Source organism: Pomacea canaliculata, linkage group LG13 (assembly GCF_003073045.1).
Source record: "Pomacea canaliculata isolate SZHN2017 linkage group LG13, ASM307304v1, whole genome shotgun sequence".
Classification (NCBI taxonomy): Eukaryota; Metazoa; Mollusca; class Gastropoda; order Architaenioglossa; family Ampullariidae; genus Pomacea; species Pomacea canaliculata.
This window is the reverse complement of record NC_037602.1, coordinates 51,383-78,656: the sequence shown is the minus strand read 5'-3', so window position 1 is coordinate 78,656 and position 27,274 is coordinate 51,383. Positions and strand designations below refer to the sequence as shown.

General features: G+C 37.9%; 2 protein-coding genes across 4 annotated transcripts; both read left to right on the top strand.

Moving 5' to 3' along the window:
• Window positions 1–241: 241 nt before the first annotated feature.
• On the top strand, window positions 242–8,064 carry LOC112553800 (prostaglandin E2 receptor EP4 subtype-like). The gene is made up of 3 exons (XM_025221252.1): window positions 242–576; window positions 5,959–6,771; window positions 7,152–8,064. The coding sequence occupies exons 2-3, from the start codon at window positions 5,974–5,976 to the stop codon at window positions 7,413–7,415; spliced, it is 1,062 nt and encodes a 353-aa protein (XP_025077037.1). The 5' UTR covers window positions 242–576; window positions 5,959–5,973; the 3' UTR covers window positions 7,416–8,064.
• Window positions 8,065–12,289: 4,225 nt separating this feature from the next.
• Window positions 12,290–26,172, top strand: LOC112553799 (alanine--tRNA ligase, cytoplasmic-like). 3 transcript variants are annotated; one of them, XM_025221249.1, is made up of 22 exons: window positions 12,290–12,583; window positions 13,144–13,332; window positions 13,670–13,815; window positions 14,152–14,343; window positions 14,667–14,811; window positions 14,974–15,119; window positions 15,450–15,558; window positions 16,014–16,052; window positions 16,286–16,394; window positions 16,555–16,688; window positions 16,947–17,082; window positions 18,369–18,535; window positions 18,859–18,975; window positions 19,566–19,706; window positions 19,954–20,094; window positions 20,373–20,449; window positions 20,837–20,945; window positions 22,747–22,860; window positions 23,187–23,300; window positions 23,420–23,614; window positions 23,944–24,039; window positions 24,518–26,172. In XM_025221249.1, exons 1-22 carry the CDS (start codon window positions 12,368–12,370, stop codon window positions 24,701–24,703), a joined length of 3,018 nt encoding a protein of 1,005 aa, XP_025077034.1. In that variant the 5' UTR covers window positions 12,290–12,367; the 3' UTR covers window positions 24,704–26,172. The 3 variants fall into 3 exon arrangements, with proteins under 3 accessions (XP_025077034.1, XP_025077035.1, XP_025077036.1); XM_025221250.1 differs by lacking the exon at window positions 12,290–12,583 and having other exon boundaries at window positions 13,199–13,332; window positions 13,710–13,815; XM_025221251.1 differs by lacking the exon at window positions 12,290–12,583 and having other exon boundaries at window positions 13,199–13,332; window positions 13,710–13,831.
• Window positions 26,173–27,274: the final 1,102 nt, after the last annotated feature.

Below are 27,274 nucleotides of genomic sequence, written 5' to 3'. Positions count from 1 at the left end.
GTACACACACACTATGTCACTCGTAGAAAATCACACTTCATCGAAACCAAAAGTTCTTTGTCATTACCTTGTATAAAATTTCTTCTGTTTTTCCAACTGGAAGTTTTCAATGAAAACTGTAGGATGTATGGTTGTGTGTGTGCTGAGCGTGGCGAGAAAAGCTGAGAAGCGTAAGTTGAAGAGCATTTACACTTCCGTGGAGGAAGTGTTGACTGTGGACATTGTACCAATATCTTGAGCATAGTCATCATGGCCACTACACACGCCACACACAGCTTGTATTGTTGGCAAGTGCCTAGTGTGAAGCAAAGCTGACTGCTTGCTCGCTCTTTTAGTGTAGACTTCCTGCTGCGCTACGTTTGTGTCCGTCTGCTGACAGCAGGCAACAAGCCGCCACAGCCACGCCCTACCCCTGACAGTTCTCCTGACACTAACACCACTACTTCCAGGAGAGTAGAAGTAGCAAGCCAGCTAACCCTGCCACTCACCTCCGGCCTCCTGCTGGACAATCAGATGTGATTAGGCGCGCAGCACCAAAGACTGGAGGCGAGCGCATAGAGCTCGTGGACTAACTGGGTAAGTGTTCTTATTACCCCGAATATTCACAATCTGCCTTTCATCTCCACGTCTTCTCGCCAGTCGTTTCAGCTCTCTGGTAGACCTTTTTTCATGTCTCCTAATCGCCTGAAAGATGGCTGAACACTCCCGGTGCCAATTTTATTATCTATTTGACGTTGCCACACCTGATATACAGACGCCATCCACTCAGTGTGTCTATAGTACCTCACTGTCCACTGGCTGGCATCTTGTACCTCATCATGTTGTTCAGTGTATCTACACGTACCTCACTGTCCACTGTTGTTATCTTTACCTCATCTTTATGTTGCTCAGTGTGTCTATACGTATTTCACTGTCCACTGGCTGGTATCTTGTACCTCATCATGTTGTTCAGTGTGTCTACACGTACCTCACTGTCCACTGGCTGTTATCTTGTACCTCATCTTAATGGTGTACTGTATGTCTATATGTATCTCACTGTCCACTGGCTGGTATCTTTCATTTATCATTATTAGTCTGCGCAGAGAGTGAGATCTATCTCGGTATTGATGCTGCGTGTTATCAGTTCACATTATTATGATTATACATCTGAAAATAACAGCATGAGCAGTTAAATGGCAAGCCAACAACTACAGCAACAACAACAAAATCAACAACTACAACAACTTTCAACAGTAGAGTTTTTATTCAAAAACCCTTAAAAGTGTTATCAAATATTTTATATGAATGTATTTACAATGACACGTATGAATTGTGTCAGTTATGTCTGTAATTTCTTATTGATTGTATTGAGAAGATCACGATGCTTCATAATGTTTGGACCTACTGAAATAGCCAGGAATATGAGTATCTTTAACACTAGCAACATGTTTACAACATAGTATACAAGGAAATTCATCTCCTATTTGATGGACATGTCACAATGCACAACCTATCATCACATTTTCTGAATGGACATTTTAAGATTCAAGATTCTAAAGTGAATCATTGTAAATAACATCCAGTGCCAGAACTACCATTTGATCAGCCTGAACAGTCACCCAGGTAAAGTTGTGTTGAAGGTGATGAGCAATCGTCTCGCACGGATTGCCGAGAAACTGCTTGAGTAGAACCAGGCCTGATTCCGTGCCAGCAGAAGCAAATCTTTAACAAGTACATCATGTTAGAAAAGATTCAAAGCACGGTAAATCTCTGTACCAGAACTTGATGGACTTCAAGAAGACTTTTGACAGTCTTACACACGAGGGGTAGCTGCATGTGATGGGGAAATTAAACATCGAAGTCCAAACCATCCATGGAGTTACTGTTTGCTAGTTCTGGGAGCTCGATCTGTTCTGCTCAATGGAAAGATACGATAGCACTTTCCTTCAACAGCAGAGGAAGACCAAGAACTCTTTTGTCCCTGGTGCTGTTCAATATCTAAAGCATAGGTGAGGAACCTTATTTACTCCAAGCACCCTTTTGATATTTATCACATCACTCGCGGACAATACAAAATCAACTACTTAAAAATTAGTCTGCTACAGTTTCGCCACAGTGTGCTAACACTATTTCAACGTGTTGCTTGCCTTGCACTACTGTCTTCTTAACCACCTCTGTCTGCCTTTTTGTAATTAAGTGCACCAAAAAATTGCTCTGCTCCCATAAAAAGTACAGCGAAACAACTGCTTTGAGTCTGTAAAATATATTTATAGTTAAAAATCTCCTAGAAACAGAGTATATTGTAAGAAAATTCTTTTTTCCAAATGTACAATTTTCTGTTTGTGGTGGTACAGTAAAAGTGCATTATTCATCATCATCATCATGATGACTAATTGCTACATAATATCTCCTCCTGATGAAGGAGTTTAGAGCATTTACAGTCTACACGTGATGCACATGCATGTGTACACAGACACAAATAAACTAGTAAACTAGTGATGTCTCTTCGCCTAACTGGCGCGTTCACTTCCTCATTGCCGGGATAGTGCACTGCTCTTAATTTTGTTGCCATAAAACTTCAAATTCGGTATTCCCACTAATCTTTCATTTGCTGGGTTACACGTGAAATTCAATACATTGCTTATACTGATCCTCGCTTTGCGGAGATCAACTTCAAAGTCCAGTGCTGGCAGGAAGGGATTGGGCGTACATGATAAAGACAAGGAAACTTGTTGTTTTTAAGTCCCCCATCCATTATTCTTATATTTGTGTTTTTCTTTTTAGTAATAGCGCTTTAAGCCTGTCATTAATGGTGGGTGGATCCCGCATGCCGTATACGGACGTTACATGTCGGACGTTCCCGACATCCTGATCTAGAGAAAACCACGCCTCTCCATATCCATCGAAAAAAGACGGCTGAGCAACTTTCACTTTGCTGATGACATCGATCTGACGACTGGCAGCAATGACCAGTTGCAGGCTGTCACAGATCGACCCGCCACCAGTGCCAGCGCACCACAGAGAAGAGCCCAACAATGGTCAACGCTGTTTGACAGGGCAAAGCAAAGCTCTATCTGAATGGTGTGCAACTTTACCTCAAACAATGGCAGTTTCATGGCGGACATTTGTCAAAGAATCACAGCAGCAATAATGGCGAAGCTGAAAAAGATTAGGGACAGCAGAAGTATAAGCTTCGATGCCAAATTAAAGCTGAGCAAGTCCTTAGTCGCTCCTACCTTTCTGTACGGCAGCGAAACAAGGACTCGTTGACCGATACGGAAAGGAAGATCAAAGTATTTGAGATGAAATGATTTTGGAGACTGTTCCATATCTCCTGTAGGGAACAAAAGACAAATAAATTTGCTCGCAGACTGGACACCATCCTGGTAGGTACCCAAGAATTTCTGCTCACCATCGTCAAGAGATAAAAAATTGGTTTGATTCGAGCATGTTGCTCGGCATGACACATTGTCCTAGACAGTTCTGCTGGGATGTGGGGAGGGAAGAAGTCGAAGCGGTGACTAAGTAAGACCAAAGACTGGGCAGTCCACCATTTGGAGACTTACTGAAAGGAGCGCAGAATAGGTCTGGATTGCGCACATACACCACTATTGCTGCATCTCATTACGACACCCTCTCCCCACAGCCACTGGTCAGTTCACGAACAGAGGGTTTGTCTCATGTGCGTGTCACTGTGTCAGGTACCAACATCAAGGCCAGGATTAGAGTTCGGTTATATTACCAGTATCAAGCACCATTATCTTCTGCAGACCTGCTTGAAGTGAATCACTCCTTCCGATCCTTATAATGGCAATAGTTGTGACTTTCTACAGTGCACTGGAGGAAGGCTGGCAAAGCACAATAATCGCTAAACCGCCATTGCATTCTCGTGACCGCAGCGTATGCTTTGTTGTATCGTACTTTTGTTATTTCTTAACATAGATCAGTGATGCCCAACCTTTTTCGGCCTGCGGGCCATAAACATTTCCGACATGAGTGTCACGGGCCGCTTCACCGCAAAAATACAAAAAACGAAAAAAAATAGAGCAGATACCATTTTTATTAGAAACAAGTTGTACTTACCATTAATTATATAGTGATTAGTGGAATATTTGAAGTTGTTTACCCAAAACCAACTTCTGAATGTCCGGCTGCAACATAGAGACACCAAGTCGGAGCACTGAATCGAAATGTTCGTCCATCGAAAAAAAAGATTGAGAGACGCCCCTACGTAGGGATAAATACTTCTTCTCCCCTTGTTTTTCGTTTTTTAGGTCTTTTTTTATTACTAACATGCCGATTTCCTGCACTGTGGGCAGAAGTTTCGCGGGCCGGATGGCACCGCGTCGCGGGCCGTAGGCAGGGATGGGCAAGCTACTTTTAATTTGTAGCCGGCTAGGCTACAGCTACTTTTTTTCAAATGTAGCCAGCTACACTACAGCTACAATTTTCCAAAAAGTAGCCAGCTACTTTGGGCTACTTTTAAAATGTAGCCAGCTTCTTTTGGCTACTTTTAAAAGCGTGATGTTATAACAAGTTAGCTGTAGCCAGCTGGCTGTAGCAACATACACAAACATCAAACATACACACTAAACACTATTACTTGCTTTACAAAGTTTTTATTATAATAATGAAACGGAGAACTGCGATATACCGACAATTTTATTTAGTGAATCCATAAATGCTTTCATTCATTCCTTGCCCCCTTCCTCCCCCGGCCTTTTTCACACAATAAGTACACGTATTATACGATTATATTAAACATTTCTGGATCTTTTTCCTCATCCTGTTTTAGTGACAAAAGAAATTATATAAGTTTTCCGATAAACATTTGTTTTCTATAACTATTTGTTCCCTATTACTTAGAAATGAAAACTAAACAGATGCTTAAGTATCAGGTACCTGGTGGAATTTTCAATAAGTTAGGTCATGTGGTGATGAAAAATGTCAACCTCTTATCAATACTGTGACAATGAACAACAGACCATTGAAATAAATGAGTTTGCATGGAATATAAGTAAAACACTGCTTAATCTAATTTAGGCAAGCAGATCATAAGGCATTTTTTTTCTAACACTGACACTGAAAACAAAGAAAGGAACACAAACTAATTGTTTCCAAAAGCTGATAGGGTGAAAAGTATAGTCCTGGCATACTAGAATAGACTTTAATTATATAGTAGGATGTCAAATGTAGCATATAAACACTGAAATATATTTTTGAAAAATGATCTGATACAAGATATATTTATTTTAAATCTTTAAGCTTGAATTTCTCTGTTTGTCGTTTTTGACATCCAGTCCTAAACTATAAAAACATATTTCTCAAGATTGGCTTGTGCTACAGCAGTAAATGTTTGCAATGTTGTTTAGAAATGCATAAGCTACAACCTCAAAGCTACAGAAAAGGGAAGTCTCCCCCGATTTTATAATGTCACGTGTGCTCATGAAGGGGGAATCCAAGCAGTAATTCCACCCCTTCCTCCCCACACCTGTTTCCAACCACGCCGTCAAAACGGCAAGTTTTCTGATGTTTAAATGCTTTCGTTAATGTTTTTATATTTAACTCCATTTATATTGCATTATAACTGTTCTCATTAAAACAAATACCTATATATATATAGCCTGTAACTTTCAAATAGCGAGTCAACAGGGGCTGGGAACCAATTAAATCTATTTCCTTTATTTCTTATGGAAAAACATTGTTTCGGATAACGAACATTTCGGATAACGAACAGCTTTCCAGAAAGGATTAAGTTCGTTAACCGAGGTTCCACTGTAGAATTGGTCTTTAAATTTATACATTGACAGACTGAGAGGTTAACGTTTTCTCTACTTGAGTGTTGAATGACTGCGAAAATGTTACCGGTAAAAGTTTGATGCTCGCTTGATGTTTACCAATAAAGGTTTCATGTTTGCATTGTGGTGTTAGTGTCTAACACTCCAAGTAAATGTTTAAGTCTGCTTTCCGTTTATTTAGGTACACAGGTCGGTGATGGAGAACGCATCTGGAGTGGACTACATTAGCCACGCCGCCTCTAGTAACCACAACTCTGTGCCAGAGCATGGCCCCTTGGTCAACCTCGTCGTGCCAGTGATCATGTTCGCTTTGGGCGTGCTGGGAAACATGGTGGCCTTGTTCGTCCTCTGGCGCTCTCGCCGCCAGAACGTCCATTCTGTCTTTTACAGACTGGTAGCCGGCCTTGTGGTCACCGATCTCTTCGGCACCTTAGTTACCTCCCCTATAACCATAGCCGTGTACAGCAACGACAGGCAGTGGTTGGGTGGTTCCACTTTGTGCTCTTTCTTCTCTTTCATGCTGATTTTTGCTGGGCTTGGGACAGTTTTCATCATAGGCACCCTCGCTGTGGAGCGCTATCTGGCCATCCTGCACCCCTTCATTTACGAGAAACACGTGTGGCCACCCCGAGTGAAGTGGGCATTGGGCTTGACCTGGATCCTGGCCGTTCTCGTCTCGAGCTTGCCGCTAGTCAGGGTGGGCACCAACGTCTTGCAGTACCCGGGTACCTGGTGTTTCTTTGATTTCTACAGCCACGCCACACCAGATAGGGCGTTTTCTTTCTTGTATGCTGCTCTAGGTTTGCTGGTCATCGCCCTCACCGTGATCACCAACGTGGCAGTCATGGCGGAACTGTTGCGCATGCGTCGCATCACTAAGACAACGGGTAAGAGTCGCGATGGTCGCACACTCAACATGACAGCAGAGATGCAAATGATATTCTTTGTGGTAGGCGTCATCCTGGTGTTTGCCTCTTGCTACACTCCGCTTATGGTGAGTGAATCTACTGTCCCACAAGCTACTGTTTTGTTTTGGGTTTTTTTTTTAAATAAAGTTAAGAATTCTCAGTGTCCCGTCGCATATTGTGACAGAAAGGATTCCTCTTATTATTTATTCACCCTTCGTCATATGTTATGTCTGAATGTGTCTCAGTAATTTTGCGTGCAATGTGCCATGGCTTGAGCAAATTACCTTGATAGGACTCGATGGAGGTAGGTACGTAGACACACAGGGCTCTGATCGAATGTCAAAAAGCTTTTGAGCAACAGGCAACGTAACAATGATACCTGACATTAACATGTAACAAGCCTAACCTACCACAGGCTGACATCTCACTAGAAGCCCCATAATGGTTAATGTCATTTGTCTTTCAGGTTAGAGTCATCATTAATGCATCAAATGTTCTGCCTCAAGACAAGGCCACTGATCTTGCCGTCATCAGACTGGCATCTCTCAACCAAATATTTGACCCCTGGGTGTATTTGCTCCTTCAACGTCGCCTTATGACATGTTTGTATTCTGCATGTAAATCAGTGCCACAAAACCAAATGTCCTTGGAAAAATTCCAATCATCTGTAAAGTCTGATGCTTTTAGCAGCTCCAAGCAGATGCCCTTGTCAAAAGTAGGCCCTGTGTGAGTTCCTATACCTTTAGAAGCTCTAATCCCATGTTTAGTGTTGAAATGAATTAAGAAACCAAAATGTATATCAAACAGTGAGGACCCAGTAATATTACAGCAATAAAGTTACATTTGTTTGATGTACCGTACCTTTCAAAATCTTCCCCTCCATTGTTGGAGTTGACAAAGTTATTAAGCTTTTATCCAGCTCTGAGTTTAAGTGGATTTAACACAGGAGGGTTAGACTGAATCATCACAAGATCATGGAAACCCTGGATAGGCAGGTGGATTTTATTTTTAACTTTCCTCCAGAGGCCATAGTTGTGAAGAGGCGTTACCCTGGGGCAACATGGGGATTTCAAGGCCAGGTGTCTTGTTTACGAAGTTATAAACCAATGTCCAGACTCAGTGGCAAAGGTGACCTTAGGTCTGGACAATGCTTTATAATTTTGGAAACAAGATGTTTTTTCTTGAGTTCCCCCATGTTCCCCAAGGGCAATGCCTGACCCTTGCTTCATAACTGTGGCCACTGGTGTTTATTCTCCTAAATCTGGTCAAAGGTCAAAAATGAAATAAATTATTTTGTTGTAATTCTCATTCTTTGAAGTCCTCCTGCTGTTTACCTGTAGTGAGTGTTGGTTAAAATAAAACAATAACAATTAAAGTGCTCTGTTGGCTTGGCTTTTTTTTTTCATTTATGTTTGTCTGAAAGCTGTTGCTCACCTGACCAGTAGAACAGGAGGAGGAATTGGTGTTTTATGCTGAGCCAGCAACTAAGGCCATGGCATGGCAGCCAGCCCTGTAAACAGACGATACATGCTGAGAAAGAACGGTGCGCACAAGACGAGAGCTGAACCCAGGACAGCCAACCTTCACTGTATTGGTGAACAATGTTCGCATTCTTGCCTCCTCTGTATCCTTTTGGAGGGGGCAGCTGCCCCTTCCACCTTCTGGTTCCTATGTCACTGGATACATGTGAAAAGAGGTGGACAGGAGAGGGAGAAAATGGGTTCAACTGTGTTGAGAGGGAGTGGACAGACAGTTTAATTAGGGACCTTCTCATGCAGGTGGAAGATACAATACAATACATCTTTATTGTATGTGTCTGGTTGCAACAGAGATAGAAATTTTCCTTTGTTGCTCCCACAGTCAACTCAGAAAAATATACATAATAAACTGAAGAGATTACTCAGGCAGTTATACCCTGATGGTATGTTCATCCCTGCTACTCTCAATCAGAAACTGTAACATCTGTAAATATGCATGTATGCAATTAGTATTTATGCAATGGCACTGGATGTAAAGAGGTCTTAGATATACAGCAACCTTAATTTCTTGATAAAGAAAAATTCTCACTAATTAGTGTTACTTGTTAAACCATTGCTAATGCATTATTGAAACCATTTTGGGCTTTTTCCTACATTAGAGAAGCTGCCAATTTAAATTGTGTTTTGATGCTCTATTTCCAAGAGGCTCTATTATACGAATTGTGCACCTGACTTTGTATGTGTGTGTGCATGCGTGCACTTGCAAATTTGCCAGTCCACAATCATCAGAACAAAGACACATCAAGACCAAGTGGCTAGAGATGTTTTCTTCACCAAAAGGGGAGTGGTCCTCTGCATGGTGACTGTTTTGACGTGCAGACAGCAGAGAGAGTGTATGTAAATAGTAATTATTCTGATACTGTTGTTACAAGCACTGGGTCCCCACAAGGCAGTTGTCTATCACCTCAGTTGTTTATCATGTACACTGACAGCTGCAGAAGTACCGACGAGAATAGCTTCCTCATGAAGTTCTCAGATGACACTGCATTGTTGATTCTTTTTGCAGGAACATAAGAAAGATCATGGTAATGCCTTAACAAATTTTGTATAGTGGTGCGACGAAAACTTTTCTGGAGTTAAATGTAGACAAAACAAAAAAAGTAAATATAGACTTTAGGAGAATCAAAGACGATTTTGTTGCTTCCAGTGGAATACACAGTAAACCTGTTGAAACTTTTAACTCTTTCAGGTACCTGGGAACTATTTTTGATTGCGAGCTCAAATAGACTTTAACACCGAACACATTGTTAAACATGGCCAACAAAGAATGTGCCTTCTTCGTGAGCTCAATGGTTTTTCAGTTAGTCAAGCAATCTTAGGCCATTTTCTACCAGTCATTTACTGAGTCTTTTATCCTTTTTATTTGTATGCTGGTTTCAGAATCTTTCTGTCCATGATAGGAAAAGTCTGAACGGTATTGTCCACATCTGTTCTATGATAATTGGTATCAAACAGAGGAATTTAGCTTCATTCTGAGATCAACAAATAGTAGGGAAAGCTTCATGCATTCTGTCAATACCTGAACATGTACTAACGAGAGAATTTGTATTTTTAAGCTCAAATAAAGGTTATTTCATGCCAACATATGTAAAAATAACAGACACCTGAAATCGTTTGCGCTATCTGCGGTCCAGCTGCTCAACCTCAGATGAAGTGCCGTTGGTGTGTGTGCGTGTGATGTTGTATGTGCGTACATGATTATTCTTGATGTGTGTTGTTTGTTTTATATTATCTACATATAATTGTCACTTGTCTTTCTTTCATTGCTAATATCATCTTCTAACACTACACCTTGCAACAAACTTTATTTTTACTTTTATTTTTAACTTTTTCCTTGTAACCAGAGCACCTTTCCATTTTCAAATTGCCCACTGGGACAAATAAACTTGATCATTGTCATTGCAAGGTTCATGCAGATGGGAACTAAGCACTAGACTTTTTTCCCAACCCCTTGTGACGTTTCTTAGTCAGTTACTTTAACCTATGGAATATAGAAATAGTGCGCTAATGATATACAAGAGATTTGCAGCATGAGCTGCTGCTTTATCTGTGAAACATAAGATAACAAAAGCAAAACTTGATGAACACAATCATACACACACATATATAAAAATGAATATCATGCATACATATACACAAATGGGAGTTGCAAAAGATTGCAAAATCATAAAGTGATATTTTTCAAACTGGTCGAATTCTTAGTTATTATTTAGTAAATAGAATGGGTATTGATGAGGGTATGAGAATTTTTATACAAATTTCTATATGTCTATTTTGAGTGACTTCAACACTGCTGCTTTACGTCTACTTCAAATCTGACTGAAATATAATATTCTGTACTTTATATATATATAGTCCTGCACAATAGTTTGCATGTATCCAGGATGCATATATCGATCACACACATATATGCACTTTCAAACAGCTGTCCTATGTAACATTACATCAGAAAATTACAAACTGGCCTTTCATTACTTGCACAAATGGTATCAGTCACCTTCTACAACAGTAAGACTTAAGTTTACAGCTGATAATGGACATTTGAACAGAGACATAAACCTGCAGATAAATATGTCATACCAAACAACAGATTCTCAACGTAAATTAACAACCAAAACATCTAGCTAATTCCTAAAGTGTTTACTTCAAATGCTCTAAAATTGATATAAAAATGTAGAGGTTCTGGAGAAAGAAAATATACAGCAAACACCATTCTCAGCATTATCAAGTCTCTGACTTCTTGCATCTCACAGGTCTGCTTTGAAACTTATGCCTCAAGAGTTTTCATTCTACAGATGAATTAAGTAAAAGTTAAGACAGAAATAAAATACACCCATTCATCTTTATAATACTGAAACCTCACCATCTTGAATGTTTACAAGTAATGCCAGGACAGCTGCTTCCAATTCTCACACTTTATTCTTTCAGCTTCAAGTGTGTTAGAAGACTATATGACCTGTTCCCAACTGTACCTGAGGCAGTCTTGTTAATATCAGGGATGCAGTTTGGATAGTGGGAGTCTAAATATTCTCTAATAACAAATGCCATAACTGTAAAAAAAAGCTTTTGCCAACAAGAAAAACCGGATTTACTGAAGTTCTATGAGAAGATTACAGATAAAACAATTACCAAGTATATGGTATTATACCTGACATCCCTGCAGCACTCCAACTGAAGTTCATAAAAGTGCTACTGGCATCTTAGGATAAAGGTTATATGAGATTTTGTATTCTCTACAATATGAAATTTTTCTTGGTTTATTAAAAATCCCAGTTAAAAATAAATCAAATAAAAATTAAATTTTCAGTTTTAAGTGATTCTTGTATGAGCCCTGCAAAAACAAACTTCTGTTCTGAACTAGTACCTTATACGGACAGTAAGGACTGATTAATTCAAGCCATCCATAGATAACCCAATGGGCTTGTAGAATGAAAGAAAAAGTTACAAATTGTATAGATGTGTGATTCATGCACTTTGTAATCACTATTCAAATTAGTAACAAATCAACAAGATCGTGAAAACATGGTTGATATGAAATGCCAAGATTGTAATATTAATTGATGCATGTAAGTTTGATACTTGCTGGTTAATCGTGAAAGCAAAAAACAAATTTCTTACCTGACTGTGAGAAGCACTATTTGACATGGAAATCTGCAGTCGATTCTCTCCATGCAGGGTTAGTCTCTCAGGCGGCGGTTAGCTCGCTTGAGACTCATGAAGCCAAAAACCTTCATAAACTATTTTGGCTGCTTCCTCGCGTCATGCTAAGCTGTTTCAAAAATCAAAAAAAAAAACTTAAGACAATAGTCTAAAGTCCGCCAGAACGCAGACGTTCTTCCACCTTGGCTACAAGATACAAGCGTCTGTCTCAATCCCATGCTGTCGTCTGCTATTCAAGGGATCCTGGCGTTTTTCTTAAAAAATGTCTTTAAAATATTAAATCTTACACGCACAATTCATATTTTAACTAAATCAATACTTTTAACACGACTGTATAGATATAATTAGAATTGATGCTTGTTTTTTTTAAACAGAGCAAAAACAATAGATATTGACTGAATTTAATGAGTTGTCCCTCGCTCAAAACCAAAATGTCCTCACCTTCATCGTGTTAACGAGCAAGGAAGTCACACTAGAAATTACAATGCTCGCTCTTAGACAATGTCATCTTAAAACCTCAGCAGACCGTATTAGGGTAAAATGTAGCAAGCCAAAGTCTTCATCGACTTGGTCTAGCTTTAACGTTCGTTCAACTTTCTTGAAATTTTTTAAAAGTCATGACCATGTATTTGTACCTTCGTCCTCGGTAATTCCAAGTAAAGGAGATGGCACATATTTCACAAATGCTGGTATGAACCAGGTACAAAAGAGTTTGTTTTATTATTATTGCGGTAGATTGGTAAAAACTACAAAAAGTTTTATTTATAGCATCTTACCCTCAATCCTTCACCGAGTCAGTTTATTGTTTATGTCAGTTATCAGTTAAAAAAATAAACTTGTTTTTCACTGACGTCAGAGGCAAAAGTTAAAGAACAACCTGTAAGAAAATGCGACTATAACTGCAAGTTTTTCAAAATGTCTGAGAAAATTGATATTGTGTTATAAGGAACGGTCATCAGCTCCAACACTGACAGCATTCCCAACAAATAACACTGATGAGTGCATGCTGTTAATACATTGTACAATCACAATAAAATAAATTGATACATGTGTATGAGAGCAGCCATGTATTGTACATAGATGAGTAATATATATATATAGGTGCACAATCGCTGCACATACACATGCATTCATCATTAATTAAACTTGTATGTCGGTTTCTTACTGAATGAGTTGGTCATTAAGTAGTCATAAGCCACACTGGCAAAACAGTTTTAGGGATGTTAAAAAGCAATATAAAACAAATATTTTTTGTTACAGTTTAAACCAATCCTCCTAGGAAGTGTGGACCCACAATCTGAAATGGCAAACTATAGGCGAGTTGTGAACAGTCAGAAGTGCATTCGTGTTGGAGGCAAACACAATGACTTTGATGATGTCGGCAAAGATCTGACACATCACACATTTTTTGAGATGCTTGGAAACTGGTCTTTTGGTGATTACTTCAAAGTATGATGCATAGTTTATAAAATAGTTTATTATAAGCTACTGTTTTTGAATACTTCCAGGATTCTTCATGCTTCGCTCAATTTAACTGAGATCTTTGATGACTGCTACATATAGTCACACATTTCTCTCCCCCGCTCCTACTCCATCACACATCCACACACTGTTTCACATACACTTTCTTATATATGCATACAAACATGCATCATGGGCATAGATGTGTGCATGCAGACATATTTGCTGTCATTTAAGCCTAAATAAGCACAATATTTTTTCCTGTCCATTTAGCTCTTAGCATTGTAGTAAGTAAGCACTTTTTGTTCTTTAAACAAATCTTCAGGAACAAGCTTGCCAGATGGCATTTACTCTGTTGACGACAGTTTATCAGTTGCCTCAAGACCGTTTATATTTCACCTACTTTGGAGGGAACTCAGAACTGAATTTATCACCAGACACAGAGTGCAGAGATATTTGGAGATCACTCGGGTGAGAATGAATAAAAGTAGGTCTTGCTTGAGATAGTTTATGACAATCTCTTTTGTTGTGTAATTTTGAAATTGGTGAGGTTTGATCAAACAGTAATCATTGTTTGAATGGTTCAAGTTCCAGCCAATTTTCTGTTGTGACAATTTTTTTTCCTTAGTTATAGTCCTCCAGTTAATTCTTGATTTTGGATTTTGATCTTTTACAGCATGGTTGTAATAAGAAGCTTGCATTACATTACCTCATCAATATTCACATATTTCATTGGGAATATGGATATGGCATTAGATAATGTGTGTATTTTGTTATGGGTTTGTAAATTGTAATTTTTTCTTTTAGAATTGCCGAAGACCGAATTCTTCCATTTGGGATGAAGGAGAACTTTTGGGATATGGGAGATACAGGCCCTTGTGGACCATGTACAGAAATCCACTATGACCACAATGGATCTATACTTAGAGATAAGCTGGTCAATACAGGGTCACCAGATATTGTTGAAATCTGGAACTTGGTGTTTATGCATTACAAGAGGTACTTTATTGTCTGTTTTAATTCTAAAACACCGTTTTTCGTGAGATCGCAATTCATTTACTTTCTTTTAATGATCTCTGATTAGTTTGATCTTGACAGTCTTCATTATGGATAATTTCCTAAGAATAACTCTTGATTCCAATTATCCCAACTTTTGTTTCTCTTCTGCTTGAATTCTCATTGGTGTGTAAACTAGGCCTTGAATTTTCATTTGCGTATAAATGCTTGACTTCTCATTTGCTCATGTTATTTGTCCTTAAAACACTGAGAAAACAACATGATGTTTTTATTTCTTTTTTTCTGTTTTCTTTGGAACATATTAGATATCCTGATGGATCACTTACATCATTGCCAAGTCAGCATGTAGACACAGGCATGGGTCTGGAACGCATGGTGGCAGTATTAAATGGCTCTCATTCAAACTATAATACTGATCTCTTCAAGCCACTGTTTGAAGTTATTCAAAAGGTGCCAACATTTGCTGTCCGTGTATTTGTGAGAGTATATGTGTGTGAAGGTGTGCGGGCATGATACAGCTGTACCCTCAGTTAAACTCTTTCTCTGTGGCTTTTTTCAGTTTTGCTGACTGTTGCCATGCAATTATTTGCTAAGGATGTAATTTCTGTTCAGGCATCAGGAGTACCAGCATATTTAGGAAGGGTGGGTGCTGAGGATACAAATGGTCTGGATACTGCTTACAGGATACTGGCTGACCATGCTCGAATGTTCACCGTTGCCATTTCTGACGGTCTTGTGCCTAGCAACAGTGGACTATCGTTTGTATTGTTTACAGTTTTATGTGTCTTGCAGATAATTCTTACATGAATTTGTCACAAAACAAATGTTTTATTTATATTAGTACGGTCTTCAGATTGAAGTTGTAAAATTTGCATTGGATGCTGATGAACAGGAACTATTGGCACTGTCAAAATCTTGCTAGATATGCAGCAACTACATTTATCTCTAGATGTGTAGAACATGACTTTAATTCAAGCAGGATTCTTAAGTCAGGGGTTTACATTTTTTTAAATGGAAATAAGCAGCATTGATTTTTCAGAAATTTTTCAGAAAAACATATTTTTATAAAGCGTTTTTTATTACTTCAGGCATAAACTTCAGCAGATTCTGTATCGATGCATCCGACAGTGTCAAACAATTTTCAATACAGACCCTCGCCTGCTTTGTATTCTTGTAGATCATGTTGCCCAGTCCCTGGTGAGTTTATCCTGAAAGTTTGTAGACTGTACACCACTAATGGGAAGTCTCTTGTTTGTTCATGTGTGAATTAAATTTTCACTCATGTTGTAATTTTCAACTAAATTCATTCTTGGATATATTCATTTACTTGGTACTTATATAGAGTATCATTCTGCAGTAACAAACTGGACTTGACTTAAAGTGCTGTAGCAAAAATTGCCTTATTTTAAAATCACAGCCTCAGATTTTTGTAAGATAACATTTTCAAACTTTATATATATATACACACACTAGAGTGTCGTGACATCACAGATTGCATCTGGCATTTGTTACAATGTTAACTATCACTTTTAGCCATGTCACATTTTTCCTTGTTCTAGTTTCCTCAAGTCCAACGCTTTATTCTCCTCAGTCTGTCAAGATGGGGAGGTTAGAGTTTGTTTTAGAATCACTTATCTTACTTATCTTCATAGGGAGAGGCGTTTCCAGAAATTTGTGAGCGAAAAGAAATGGTGAGTTTAAAGGATCTCCATTTATCAGCCTTTCATTATATAGAATAGCAGAAGTCTAAAATCTTATTTTAGTTTATTCCTTGTTGCTTCTCTGAGGAGCAGAGGGCTGCAAAGTCTAAAATCTTAGCCTGATTTTATTTTTAATTGTATTAAAACTAATGCAGGCATCTAATTTTATATCTTAGATCTAAATATCCTTATTTCTGAATGTCTTTAATTTTTATCTGATACAGGTAAAAGCTGTAGTTGCTATGGCAATAGAAAATTATCTTCAACTGAAGCAAGATTCAAGGAAGAGTTTCCAGAAAATGCTGAAACAGTTGAACAGTAAACACGTAACAGGTGATGGTTAATTTCACAACTTTGTGTATATGCTGTTTCATACATACACACCTTTTATTGAGACTAAACAGGTAACTATAATAGTATTTTATGGCTGAACATTTTCTGACGTACACAAGGAATGCTGAAGGAGACAAGTAGTGAATGATGGTCTGTGCAGGTGACATGATGTGGGAGTTGTATGAAGGTCGATATGGCTGTAGTGTGCCACATGCCCTGCTACTGGAATTGGCAGAGGAGTTTGGAGTTAGTATGGACCTTCCTGGCTTTGAACAACGTCTGCAGCAAGAGAAGGTTGGATTTTGTGTTGCTGAATTTGTTTTTCTGCCACACATCTCAGTTTAAGGACACAACCTTGATAAAGAGGAATTGAAATGAACTAAAATTGAAAATTGTTTAATTGATTAAAATTAAAAATTGAATTCTTTGGAAATTGGTGTTTCTACTTCAGAACATAGAATTAGTTTCTGAGTTCATCGTGGTAGTGGCTTCATATGGAATTTACTTAAGTCAAAGACTAATTCTTCTCATTCATCTCCTTGTGCTTAACAGGACAGCAAGAACAACACACCAATCTCTGCAAAGAAAGTCTTCAGTCATCAGTGTTTTGAATATCTGCATCAAAGTGGAATCGCTCTTACTGATGATTCATTTAAATACACCTATTCAGCATCTGAAACTGGTTATGGTGGGGTCCCAGAACACAATCATTAACACCAATCATGTTGTTTTTTTAGTGAAGGATTTTCAAGAAGCACAATACACATAATATTAAATATTGCATGTGTTGTAGTTTGAGAGCATGAATACCAAGTTTTATGAAGCGCTTCCTGTGTCATGCATGCATTGTGTAATTTGTGAGCATGTGCAGGCTACATACACATGTTCATGTGTTTGCGTGTGCATGGGTGTCCCATTTAAGGGGTGGGCACACCAGAAACCAAAAACACAAAACTTTTCCAAGAAAGCCCTGCTTTTCCTGTTTCTTGTGTGACCAAGACTCCAAACATTCCCCAAAAAGTTTGGCAAACCTGTTTGGCTCTTGTTTGCAGCCTGTTTGTCATGTTAGAACCTGTTCTAAAAATGTTGCGTTGGTTTTCAGCTTTTCAAAATGGATTCCATGGCCGCTCGCCAACTTGACTGAACATTAAACCATTCACTTCAGGGAACTGTTTATGAATTGATCATGAATTTTGGGTCTCATAAACATTTTTCTTTTAACTGGCAAAAGACAGAAGGAACAAGCTTTGTATCCTTTCGGCAGGCAGTATCTAGCTGGTGGCTTTGACGATTTGAAGAAAGTGACCAACGTTGTTTCAAAACTTCATCATGGATTTTTTAAATATATGTACTGTTTATCTATATTACAGCATGTTTGTGTAAAATGTTTTCTGTATCCAAGACAATATCTTCTTTCTTGACATGATAAAGTTGTAAAACAAACCCAAAATTAAGAGAAGAATCATTCACATCAGTATATTGTTAAAGCTAAGTGTAAGTACCAATACTGGAGACACAGACAATTGAAGTCTACATGGTGAATGTGGTAAGTGCATGGTCTAGGATTCCAAAGCAGGCGGTTTGAATTCAAAATTGTATGGTTTTTTTAAACTTAACTCAGTTAATAATACTTTCTTCACCATGATTCACCTGTAAATTTTCAATCAAAAAGTTTTTTTTTTTTAGTTCGTGCCGCTGACAGTCTAATTAGGTACAACTCCTGAAATGACACATATTACTTGTCTTTAAAAATCCACAACAGGTTTGCCAGGCTGTTTGGGGTTTCTCATGTGTCGGCATCTTTGATAGTTTAGTGTATGTGGGTAAACTGTGCTACATAATGTTTTTATGCAATGACATAAAGAAGACAATCTTTTGCAAAATAATGCACTTTTGACTTACTCCACATCCTTAGATCTCACTGAATCACAAAATGTTGGTTTGCTTGACCACCTGTCTCACTTGTGATGTCAGATTTCCCTGCCAAAGGCTTGAGTTGTAAGGTGGTTGGTATGTTCCACAATGATGACATCATACCTGCTACACAAGAGGGGATGGAAGCTTGTATCATCCTAGACAAAACATGCTTCTATGCTGAGGCAGGTGGGCAAGCAGCTGATACTGGGATTTTGTTGACTGATGTAAGGATAGTTTGCTTTGTATGATTAATAGAGATAATTAACTGTTAATTTGATTATTACTTGTCTTCAAAAGGATAAATGTGATTGCACTTTCACATAATGTTCACAAATAAGGTTATAGGTGTTATAGAGCATCAAGAAAGTATAAAGGTATGAATGAAACTTGCAACTGAAAATACCATTACTAAATTAAAACAGAATGTTTTAAAACCACGAGGAGATTGATTCCAAGTAAGAAAAGTGGTTACCAGTGCTTTGTTAAGTAAACCTAGAGCAAGTAATTTGAAGCAGTACATTTCAAAACTTGTATCTTTGTTGTCTAGAGTGGTGAGTTTGAAGTCAAGGACGTGCAAGAGTATCATGACTATGTCTTACACTTTGGGAAGCAACAGAGAGGTCACTTTGTTGTAGGAGATAATGTTCAGCCAATCTTAAGCCAGGTAAGGTCTGTCAGATCAAAACTGAAATTTGTTTCCTTGGTTGATTTCTTTTACACCTTTCAAGTAGTTTCAATTCATGTTTTGCAAATAAGCTACAAATATATCCTGTCAGGATGGGATAATCATTAACTTGTTGAAAACCTACTATAGTAACAAGTAATAAATAATAATATGTACAATTAGAACAGTGCTAGTGTGACATAAAGAGAAAGGTGTGTTTGGTTTAGAGAAAATCCAAATTCTTGACCAGTTTCTGAGTGGCACACTTCACAAATGCATTTCACTGAAATTGTAGTATCTTTGATGATTTCTCACTGAAATTGAACTCATATGACTGATGCTTCAAACATTGATGCGAAGAACTGCATGTGAATTTAATTCTTGTATTTTATAAACCTTTATGGTAAAGGAAGTGCATATGGACTGTGTATGTGTGGGCGTGCACACATCTACATGTATCTACACCCATGCCATCAAACAGTTTTGTTGATTGCAGTTTGTTTAAACTCATCACTGCTGCATTGCCCACATGACAACAGGCCAATAGGTAGCTGATATGCGGATATACTTGTTCTTTTAAACTTTGACAGGCTGATCGCTTGGAGTGTATGAAAAAACACACAGCCACTCACCTTCTGCAGTCTGCCCTGCGAAAACACTTAGGTCCTCTAGCAGTGCAGAAAGGGTCCAACATTCAACCTCATCGACTTACTTTTGATTTTCTTTGCTTGGTGAGATATTTTTAAGTCTTCTTTTAGCTTTTGATGCAATGATGATGACAATGGATAGAAAATTTAGAATTGTTATTAAAGAAGGTATTTGCTATGACGTTGAAATTTCATCAGAATTAATCCTGGGTGTGGCTTTATTTTTGTGAATAGGACATCCATTAGTTTTAAATTAATAATTTCAGTTATACAGCAATAATTCTGTAGAAATTAAAGAAACAAAGTGAACATCTCTGTTACCTTAACACAGGAAGATTTAGCCTCTGAGAAAGTGATGCAGATTGAGAACTCTGTTGTAAAGGAGATCAGAGCAGGTCACCCTGTCAGCAGAACATCAATGTCACTGCAAGAAGCCCTGTCCAGAGGTGACATTGTGACCATTCCATGTGAGGTTAGTTTTGGAAAGATGTTACAGTTTTTGTAGGGAAGGGGGCTAAGAAATACTTAATGTTCTTAAAGCAAAGTAATTTTTTCTTCTGAAAACTATACCACCACCTAAGTTGCTGGTGTAAGTGTTAAAAAAAAAATGGGGTGGCTCACTCTCAGTACATCAAATTACAAAATTTTGCTGACCTTTTATGTGGACGTACTGTAAAACATTTTATATTTTAACTAAGCAGCAGTCAGTGAGGGCAAAGTATGTTAGGTTCACATTGCTCTGTTCTGCAGAAGTATCCATCAAAAGTTACTCTTGTCCAAATTGGTGATTGTGAGATGGCAGTGTCAAGAGAGCTGTGTAGAGGAACGTGAGTCATTCTAAATTGACTGCTTGAACCGTGTGACTTTGGGACCACATGACTGATTGGATTGTGTGACTGATTAGACCATGTATATTGCTGCATGCTAATGTTGGGTATAGAGCCCTTTTCAGGTAGCAACATTTGTGAGAGCTGTCTCTACTTTGCCTTAATAATTTTTGTTTGAAGATTTTCTGATTAAATGTAATTTATTAGTGAATGAACATTAAGCTTATTCACAACTAAATGACAAGTCTGCTACACACATGACCCAGTAGAATTGATAATGCCGCTGAGATGTGTTTCAAGTATTAATGTTACTAGTAGTGGTATTTTTGGTAAAAAAATTTCAAAAGAAAAATGATCACATATATTTCATCCAATTTCTGTTTTCAGGCATGTGCTCAATACAAGGGACATTGAGGATTTTTGTATTACACGAGTGACTAAAGTGTCAAGAGGCATCAAGCGTATATATGCTGTTACAGGAATGCAAGCCTCAGAGGTATACAGCATCATGAAGCTTGTATTCTCTGCTGTGTATTGTAAGCTTTGTTCCCCATTTTGTATTCTGGAATGCACAAAGGTATTTACACTCCTGCTTGCCTACATGCACTTGCACATGCAACATCCATGTACAGTGGAACCTTGGTTAACGAACATAATCTGTTCTGGAAAGTTTTTTGTTATCCAAAATGTTCGTTATCCGAAACAATTTTTCCCATAAGAAATAAAGGAAATAGATTTAATTGGTTCCCAGCCTCTGTTGACTCGCTTATATATGAAAGTTACAGGCTATATAGGTATTTTTTTAATAAAGAACAGTTATAATACAATATAATTGGAGTTAAATAAACATGAAAACATTAACGAAAGCATTTAAACATAAGAACACTTGCCGTTTTGATGGCATGGGTGGATGGAGGTGTAGGGAGGTGTAGGGAGGAAGGGGTGGAATTACTGCTTGGATTCCCCCTCCATGAGCACGTGACATTGTAAAATCGGGGGCAACTTCCCTTTTCTGTCGCTTTGAGGTTGAAGGAAAAAACTTGTCCTGTGTCTGTTGCTTCTGCCTTTTTCTAAAACTCTTCGGTAATACATCACATTATCATTTAACATGTTTTGGGCTCCTATTGCCTATTGCACTGCTAGGGAAAGACTTCTCTACAGACTTTTCTTTAAAGCCATGATTGAGGATTATCTTATTAAAATAAAGTAAAAAAAATCACTAAATAAGAAGGATGCACACAGATAAGGAGCGACCGATTGTAACTGTGTCTCGAGCGCGAATGATGACATGCTGGTCGGTCACGTGTGGTTCACGTGGCCGTTTTATATCCAAAATTTTGTTCGCTATCCGAGACAAATTTTTAACAAAATTTTTTTCCGTTATCCGAAATATTCGCTATCCGAGGCATTCGCTAACCAAGGTTCCACTGTACTTGCAGACTACATGTGAACTTCTTCCCAAAGTGTCAAATTTTGTTTATGGAGAAATGTAGAAAACCATAATTTAAAAAAAAAGTTAAGAATTTCTTAGAATATTTACAAGTTATTGTTTTCATCAATTTACCAACTTTACCAAGTGACTGAAAAAGCTTGTTAGTCACCAAAGAACTGGCATTGTGACTGTTTTAATATTAACCGATTGGGAAGACACAACACAGTACCTGTGTGATGATTCCAGTTTGATCTTCCATGAATAAGAAAGGATATGTTAAACCATGGTCTGTCTGCAAGTGACATATTATTTTCTTTTATTATGACAGATATGACTCACTTTTAAATGTGTCTTTCGGTTCCCAGTCATTTAATCCCCAGACACTTCATCCCCGACACTTCATCCCCGACACTTCATCCCCTAGACTTTTAATCCCCAGACACTTCATCCCCAGACACTTAATCCCTAAACTAAATCCTTAACTATAAAAATTATGAAGTCAGCGAAAAATTTATTCGAAATTCAAATTCAAATCATGCTATTAACTTCAACGTCATTTGAACATCTACAACATTAGTTAAAGTTCATATAAGCTAGTAAATTTAATGTTCTTCAACAATATGATATGAAAATTGTTCTTGAGTGTCGGGGATGAAGTGTCGGGGATGAAGTGTCTGGGGATTAAAAGTCTAGGGGATGAAGTGTCGGGGATGAAGTGTCTGGGGATTAAGTGACTGGACACCGTGTCTTTCATTCAAATAATTGTCTGAACATTGTAAATCAAGAATCAGCCAAACCAAAGGGAATTGTGTCTGAAATGAGTAACAATGCATCCTTGTGAGTGCCCTTTGCTTTTTTCATGAAGGCACATCATGCTGGGGAGCAACTGATGAAACTTTGTGCAGAGCTGGAGGCAGCAGTTAAGACACGGTGTCAAAGTGTCAACAAAATACAAGAATTCACAGCCCGCATTCATCAAGTAAACATGATTTATTCCATAGAAGGCTAAAAATATACCAGGAATGTATGCATCAACTAAGGTTAATACCAAGAATACATTGATCCACAAATGATTTCTCCACTTTTCAGCAAAAGAATTGGTTTATTTATCATAAGAGGAAAACACTTGCAATTCTAGATTTTGCATAAATCCACAAGCCCAAGATCACGTCAAGAGTCCATCATAAATTGTCAGTCTAGCAACTATGAGTAATCTGTAAGGGTGATACTGCACCATAGTGGAGCAAGCATTGTGCGTTCTTTTCATCACAGCATAATACATTATTAAGCTTTTTTTTTATGAAGGCACATCTAGCAGGGAAGCCAGTGACAAAACTTCGTGAAGAGCTGATGGCAGCAATTAAGACACAGTCCCAAGGTGCTGCAAGAATGCAAGAGTTGTCTACCTGCATCCACCAGGCAAGCACAAAATAAACTTTAACATTGGTGAAACTGCACAAAGAATGACAAAAGTCCAGGCATGTTTTCCTAAACCCCTAACATGAAGTGTCTGTTCTTTCTTGCCTTTTGTGGTGCAGATGACTCAGAGGGAACTGACCCCATATGTGGCTCGTGAACATGTTATGTTTGTGGTTAAACCACTGGATACATATGTAACTGAAGCAGCTAACTTCCAGAAGCTGATTAAACTGCGAACAATGGTGGAAGATTTGCTTCTGACTGACAGAGAGTCAAATTTTGTCCTCCAGAGCATGAAGTTTGAAGGAAAACAGGTACTTTTACACAGGTTCTCATTTATATAGATGTCAGGTCATATTATTTGCACAAGATCTTTAAAAAAATGCACTGGAACTCATTTTCTTAGCCCATTTTTGAGATTCTAAATAAAGCATATCAAAATATTCTTAACATGAACATTGTTTTCTAACCGTATTACAAAATCTGTGATTTACAGAAATGCTTCAATGTGAAGGAACAAAAGTTTGATGTGAAGGGACAAAAGTTAGCTGTTTCTTCCTGTGCTTCTGTCTTGCCATCGAAGAGACTCCATATGCTTGAAGCTTGCGGTACATTAATTATGCTGTCTGTTTTCTGTAAACAGATACTAAAAGCTCTTTCGATGTTGGAAACTGATCGACCTTTGGTGCTGATATCTCCTGACAAGACAGAATCAGCTGTCACCTTTGTTTGGCCAAAGGTTTGAGCACCAGTTTTGGCTGTTGTTGTTGTTTTTTTTCTAATAAGTTTTCCCACCTTGAGTCTGCTGATTGCCTTGAGAAACTAAAGCTGCCAAACCTCATATTTTGCTAAGCTGAGGGCATGGAGACTCATTTTTTTTGTGCTTCAGGTCTTCAGTTTCTGAAACAGCTTATATCTTTATTCCAAGCCCTGTAACAGCATGTTTTCAAAAACTGATCAGACATGAATTTCAATTCTTAATTGATTCTCACAATTGTCTAGCTCATTTCTAGCTGAGATCTTTATGATAGGAGACTGTTTGCCATCAGCACAGAACCTCAATAGACCCAGAGCCTTCTACAATGGCACGCCTATAACTTATAATCTAATTAAACCATTGAAGGAGAAAAATTAATATCACTCTTTTGTGTCAATGCTCCTTTAAATATTGAAAGCAGCACTCGTGTACATGTATTGCACTTTTGGGTTTTTTTCAGGACCACTTTCCTGTCATTACTGAAGCTGAGCTGAAGTATATTTTAGGCAATGAACATTCAGTCCAAATCAAATCTTCTGTAAACAAAGCTGGTCACAGTGTTGTCTTAGCTATTGTAAAAGGCAAAGATTTGGGAGAAAGACTTGTAAAAAAGGTTAAAAACATAATGTCTTTCAAGACAAGATAATACGTCGTGCCTAGGTCCTTCTAGAATGTACATGTCTGCAGCTGTAAACAGTCAATGGAAGGTGTGATTGTGCTTCAAATGAAAAGAGCAGGTGGAGTTTTCCTGCAGAAGACAAGGTGCAGGTTATAACTACAGCCAAATGAAGATGAAGTAGCTAAAAGCATATATTTATAATTTTTAGCGATCTCTTTTCTGAAAGTTACATGAGGGCATTGAATGAAAACAAGTTCATGTAAATCTCTTTCATACAGGTTAGATTGAACAAAAGTGAGAGGAAAATAACTCTTCTGACTGTTCATTTTATTTCAAACATGCTGAATATAACATAGCGGGTAATGGTTGATAAGTGGGTTATGAACATTATCTAATACTTAAGAAAAACAAGCTGTGTTACAAACATTTGTGTGGAGTATGTTTTGGGAAGGAACACAGTTACGATTGGATTCTATATGCCTATGTGTAAAGTTGTAAAAATTAATAAACTGTTGTTACAAAGATAGGTCTGTTGCACAATTTCTAAATCTTTTAAGAAAATCATGCATGTAATTTCTTAATTGTGAAAGTCTTGAGACCACTTGATCTAAGTGCACAATTTATTTCTGAAAACAAGATGATTTTATCAAATGTTGTGATAAGGTTTTATATCCCAATTAGAACCTCCAAAAATAAACAGAGAATTTCAAACATAATTTAAAGTGAATATAGTTACTCATTATAACCAAATATGATGGTCTAAAATGGAAACATTTTCCAACACATAACATCTCCAACATGTGCATAAAGTCTGGTTAAATCTAAAGATTATCTCTAATTTGCATGTATGCATTCCCATGCACCTACGAATGTGAATCCCTTTAAATGGTGCTCCCAGAAAATGTTGAACTTGGGCATTCTTAAGTTGGTGTTTCTTGTGTTTACAGCTATCATACAAAAATAATAAAAGTAATCTTCTTAAATATACAACAGGACTTTAGTACAAATCATTGTGTCAATACAGTTTAAAATGTGCAATTAAAAAATCTGTACACACTGAAATGACCTGAAGGTAAGATTGCAAAATCATAAAGTGATATTTTTAAAACTGGTCAAATACTTAGTTTTGATTTAGTACATAGAATGGGTATTGATGAGGGTATGAGAATTTTTATATAAATTGCTAAATGCCTATTTTGAGTGACTTCAACACTGCTGCTTTACGTCTACTTCAAATCTGACTAAAACATAATATTCTGTAATATATATATATTCCTGCCACAATAGTTTGTATGTATCCAGGATGCATATATCCACACAGCTATCCTATGTAACATTACATCAGAAAATTACAAACTAGCCTTTCATTACTTGCTAAAAATGTATCAGTCACTTTCCCCAACAGTAAGACTGGTCTGTGCTCGGAGCTATATTCTGTCTTAACCTAAATCCTTCAGGTGGCTAGCAAGCGTAATAAAGAGGTTCCAACAACCTACGGCTACACATTTGAGCGTTATTTACAGAGTGAATGCGAGTGTGACAATGACAATGACAATTCTTTTTTTACGAGGGGTAAAATAAGCAACAGAGTGCTTTTTTCCATTTAGCACTCGCCCTTTACAGGGAAGGAAATTAACTACATAAATGAAGTAATTAAGCATTATATAAGAAAACTTGTAGTAAACATAAAGAAGGGTGGATATGTACAAGGTGATGGTTAAGAAGATATATGCATATATTTACAAGGTCACCTGGAGTTGGGAGGAATCTCTAGAGGCCTCGTCTATATGTCTTGAAAGTATTTAGATAGAGGGCGTCGAAAGCAGTTCAGGGAGTGCAATTGCTTGAGATGGAGAGGGAGGCTGTTCCACTGCATGCTTCCTGAGAATTTCAGACTTGATTTGAAGAGGTCTAGTCTATGAAAGGGGATTTTCAGTTTTGGGAAGGTTCTAGAGTTATTGGAGGAAAATAGGAGAGAGAGTCTTGGCGATAGTTTACCCGTCAGTATTTTATGCATGAAAATGCATTTGTTAAATTTAAGTCTGTTTTTTAGAGGAAGGTGTCCGGGTTAGAAAGGTGAAGTCATTCGGGTCTATTTTCGGTTTTAGCAGAACGGCTTTGATTGTTCACCTCTGAACACTAGCTAGAGGTTTCATGGAAGCTCCTCTAGTGGAGTCCCAGAGGGTGGAGGCATAGTCAATGACTGGAAGTAGGTGATATAGAAGAGTTTTCTTGTGTGAGTGTCAAGGAAATGTTTAATTCTTGACAGCTGGTAGACTTTCTTGGAGATGTTTTTACTTGTGGTTGAGATGTGTTGGGACCACGATAAGTTATTGTCAATGGTAACACCCATGAGTTTGTGGAACTGTACTTCCGTTATTGATTGAGCGCCAATTTGGATACCAAGAAATGGGATGGCTAGGTTTTGTCTTTTCTATTTGGTTGTTAGAAGCATGACTTCAGTTTTCTGGGGGTTGAGGGACATGTGGTTCGAATTAGTCCAAGCTTGAAGCTCGTCAGCGCTCAGCTGTAGAATGGAAGCAAGTGGCTCAGTCTGTTGGTGGTGTTCGTGTATTGTGGTGTCGTCTGCAAACATTT

Coding starts and splice junctions, on each gene's coding strand:
- LOC112553800 (XM_025221252.1), top strand. CDS start 5,974: ATGGAGAACGCATCTGGAGTGGACTACATTAGCCACGCCGCCTCTAGT. Junction 6,772..7,151: donor CTTGCTACACTCCGCTTATG/GTGAGTGAATCT, acceptor TTTGTCTTTCAG/GTTAGAGTCATCATTAATGC.
- LOC112553799 (XM_025221249.1), top strand. CDS start 12,368: ATGCTCGCTCTTAGACAATGTCATCTTAAAACCTCAGCAGACCGTATT. Junction 20,095..20,372: donor TTGTGACCATTCCATGTGAG/GTTAGTTTTGGA, acceptor TCTGTTCTGCAG/AAGTATCCATCAAAAGTTAC. Junction 23,615..23,943: donor TGAAGTTTGAAGGAAAACAG/GTACTTTTACAC, acceptor TTCTGTAAACAG/ATACTAAAAGCTCTTTCGAT.